Source organism: Sorghum bicolor, chromosome 1 (genome assembly GCF_000003195.3).
Source record: "Sorghum bicolor cultivar BTx623 chromosome 1, Sorghum_bicolor_NCBIv3, whole genome shotgun sequence".
NCBI lineage: Eukaryota > Viridiplantae > Streptophyta > Magnoliopsida > Poales > Poaceae > Sorghum > Sorghum bicolor.
Genome location: NC_012870.2, coordinates 64881525 through 64884425, shown reverse-complemented (window position 1 = coordinate 64884425; position 2901 = coordinate 64881525). Strand labels below are relative to the sequence as shown.

Genomic DNA, 2901 nt, shown 5'->3' with positions numbered 1-2901 from the left:
GTTATACTTATTATATATACTACAGTAGTGACATTTTAGTAATATATTAAAAATATTCATTTTAGTTATATATATCAATTTTTGATAAATATTTTTTACAAAAATAAAAAGTTAAAATAATGTTTTGGAGACCTTGTCATTGTCTAAAACAATTTTATTTTGAGTATAGAGAGAGTCTGTATAGGAAATGATTGATATAGAATTATTTATTATAACAAAAGTGTATGATTTATATAGTACTAAGATCGTTTTATTGACCAAAAGTCCAAAACTTCATGATTTGCCATCCCAACTAACGTAAATTAACCGGTTATTCTCGCTACTCGCATAATAGAGAGAACAGATATTAAATAATGGAAGTACTTACATGTTGCATCCACAGATCAACCCAAGAAAATGGGACCAAAATTCCATTAATGGACAAAGCAGAAACGACGAAACAGGAGCAAAGGGGACCCGAAGATAAAGCCAAATACATGCATGCACATGTATATAATGTGCTGAGCTAATCACATAATAATTCACATTTTTATTTAACCACATGGCCCGTTCATCTCTCTCTCTCTCTCTCTCTCTCTCTCTCTCTCTCTCTGCAGTATTTACTAATTAACCACAGCGTATCGTATATGTACTTTACATGTGTGTTAAACACTTCAAATGTACTCACCACACTCTCGAACTTATCCGCTGCTCATCAACAGCAACATCAGAATAAGAAGTGGGGAAAATAACACCAGATGAAATGCGAGTAATAATAATTTGCATCTGCGAACTGTTTCTTCTTCCGTGGGTTCTTGCATTAGCACACAGTGAAAGTGATGCATTAGCACCAGTTGCTTAGCCCATGGACGTCGAAGTGCACCGGGACGTCATCCTTGCCGCCGTAGACACACTGCCCCGCCGCCTGCAGTGCGCCTTGCTGGCTCGCGGCGGCCTGGAAGGCACTGTCGAAGTACTCCGACCACCTGAGCTCGTCCAGCGCGCCGGCGTAGCAGCTGTCGACGTGGCCGGCGTCAGCCACCGCGTTTGCTCCGAGCTCCAACCACGGGAGGCTGCCGCCGGTGATGTTGGTGTTGCAGTGTTCGGCCTCCGCCATCGAGGTCAGCGTGCTGGAGCTCGAGGCCGACGGGACGACCGGCGCCGGGACGATGGAACCGCAGTGCTGCTGCTGCTGCAGCGCGCCGATGTCGAAGCAGCCCCCCTGCAGGTAGCACGGCCTTGGCAGCGACGAAGACGGCACCCCGTCGCCGGGGACGGGCCAGTCCATGTCCACGGCCGGGAGCTTCGTCACGCCGTCCAGCATTGGCCCCTCGAACGACGACGGCGCCTGGATTGGTGTAGTGGTCGGGATGAGATCGACGTCCCCAAACACGGCGCGGCGGCTGACGGTGGTGGTGCTGGCCGGCGCCGTCGCCGCGGCAGGCTCGGCGAGCGGCTGGTGGGTGGCGGGGTCGATGCCGCGCTCCCTGAGCCTCTTCTTGATGTACGAGTTCCAAAAGTTCTTGACCTCGTTGTCCGTCCGGCCAGGCAGCTGCGCCGCAATCTGAGACCACCTGGCCATGTGAATCACCATGCACACAGAGTTATTAGATTCTCGCTAGCTAGCTCCATTGTTGCTCGCCATGCGTGGCAGTATATTTGCAAACTAACATCGAAGAGCTAGCGTAATTGTTGGCAGACAATGCAAAGATGATGCACGAAAAGAAGCTTATAATTACTTGTTTCCCAGCAAGGAGTGGAGGTGTATGATGAGGTCCTCCTCCTCTTGTGAGAATGTTCCCCTCTTGAGGTCTGGCCTCAGGTAGTTTATCCACCTCAGCCTGCAGCTCTTGCCACACCTCTCGAGTCCTGATCGACAGAATTGTCACAGATCGATTAGCCAAACAACTAACCCTGTAATGCACCACAGTTTTTTGCTAGTACCAAGTACTGAACTTCCGCTGCTGCTGCTGCTTCTGGCTCATATGTACACATGTAGTACTATATATACCTGCAAGCTTGGGCACTGAGCTCCAGCAGCCATGGCCGTACTGGGCAATGTGGTTCATGAGCTTCTCGTCCTCCTCGGGGGACCAGAGCCCTCTCCTCAGCTTCTTCTTGTGGCAGCACGACTGCTTCGCCATGGCACAGGCAAGCCCGTACGTAGGATGTCGTCGATAGATGGATCGGTTGGCGTCGGCGTCGCGCTCTGCGGCGCCAACGACTAACCGATCCCCTTGACGACGACGACGGTCGTCGATCGTTGTATGGAAGCCGAGATATGACGATGGTGGCAGCAGGCTAGTGGCCGAATCCAGGAGAAATAGAGAGAGATATAAAAGATGCCAGCCGGCCGGTGTTGTGCGTGTGCGGTGCCGAGCTGCCTGGAGCAAATAAAGAGCGAGAGGAGGGAGAGGTCGCTCTCAGGTAGGTGCAGGTACAGTGCGGTGCCGCTTGGCCTGTGGCTCTCTGCCTTTACAAGTGGAGCAATAGCGCTAGCGCGCGCGCCCACACACTTTGCTGGGCTGCTTGCACGGTTGCAAGCACAGCGCAAGCAGCGCTCGCGTCTCTCTTGGCTCGCTTTGCTAGCTGTGTGCGTGTAGTGCTAGTGTGCTAGAGGGGTCGCCGGGGCCGGGTAAGCCCCGGCCCCCGGAAAATAAATAAAGTTTGGCCATGGGATCGTGTAGTGATAAGGTCTTGTTCAGCTTGCAAAATTTTGGTATTTTCGTTTGTATTTAATAAATATTGTCCAATTATGAACTAGCTATGCTTAAAAGATTCGTCTCGTAAATTACATACAAACTGTGTAATTAGTTTTTATTTTTATCTATATCTAATACTCTATGCATATGTCGTAAAATTCGATGTGACAGAAAATCTTGAAAATTTTTGGGTATTTTTTAGAATATGAACAAGGCCTAA

The 2901-nt window shown here is 49.6% G+C and overlaps 1 protein-coding gene across 1 annotated transcript; it reads right to left on the bottom strand.

Annotated features, from left to right (window-relative positions):
• LOC8080767 (transcription repressor MYB4) lies at window positions 464-2456 on the bottom strand. Its single transcript, XM_002465173.2, has 3 exons — window positions 1991-2456; window positions 1719-1848; window positions 464-1553 (listed from the first exon to the last, which is right to left on the bottom strand). Exons 1-3 carry the CDS (start codon window positions 2121-2123, stop codon window positions 824-826), a joined length of 993 nt encoding a protein of 330 aa, XP_002465218.1. The 5' UTR covers window positions 2124-2456; the 3' UTR covers window positions 464-823.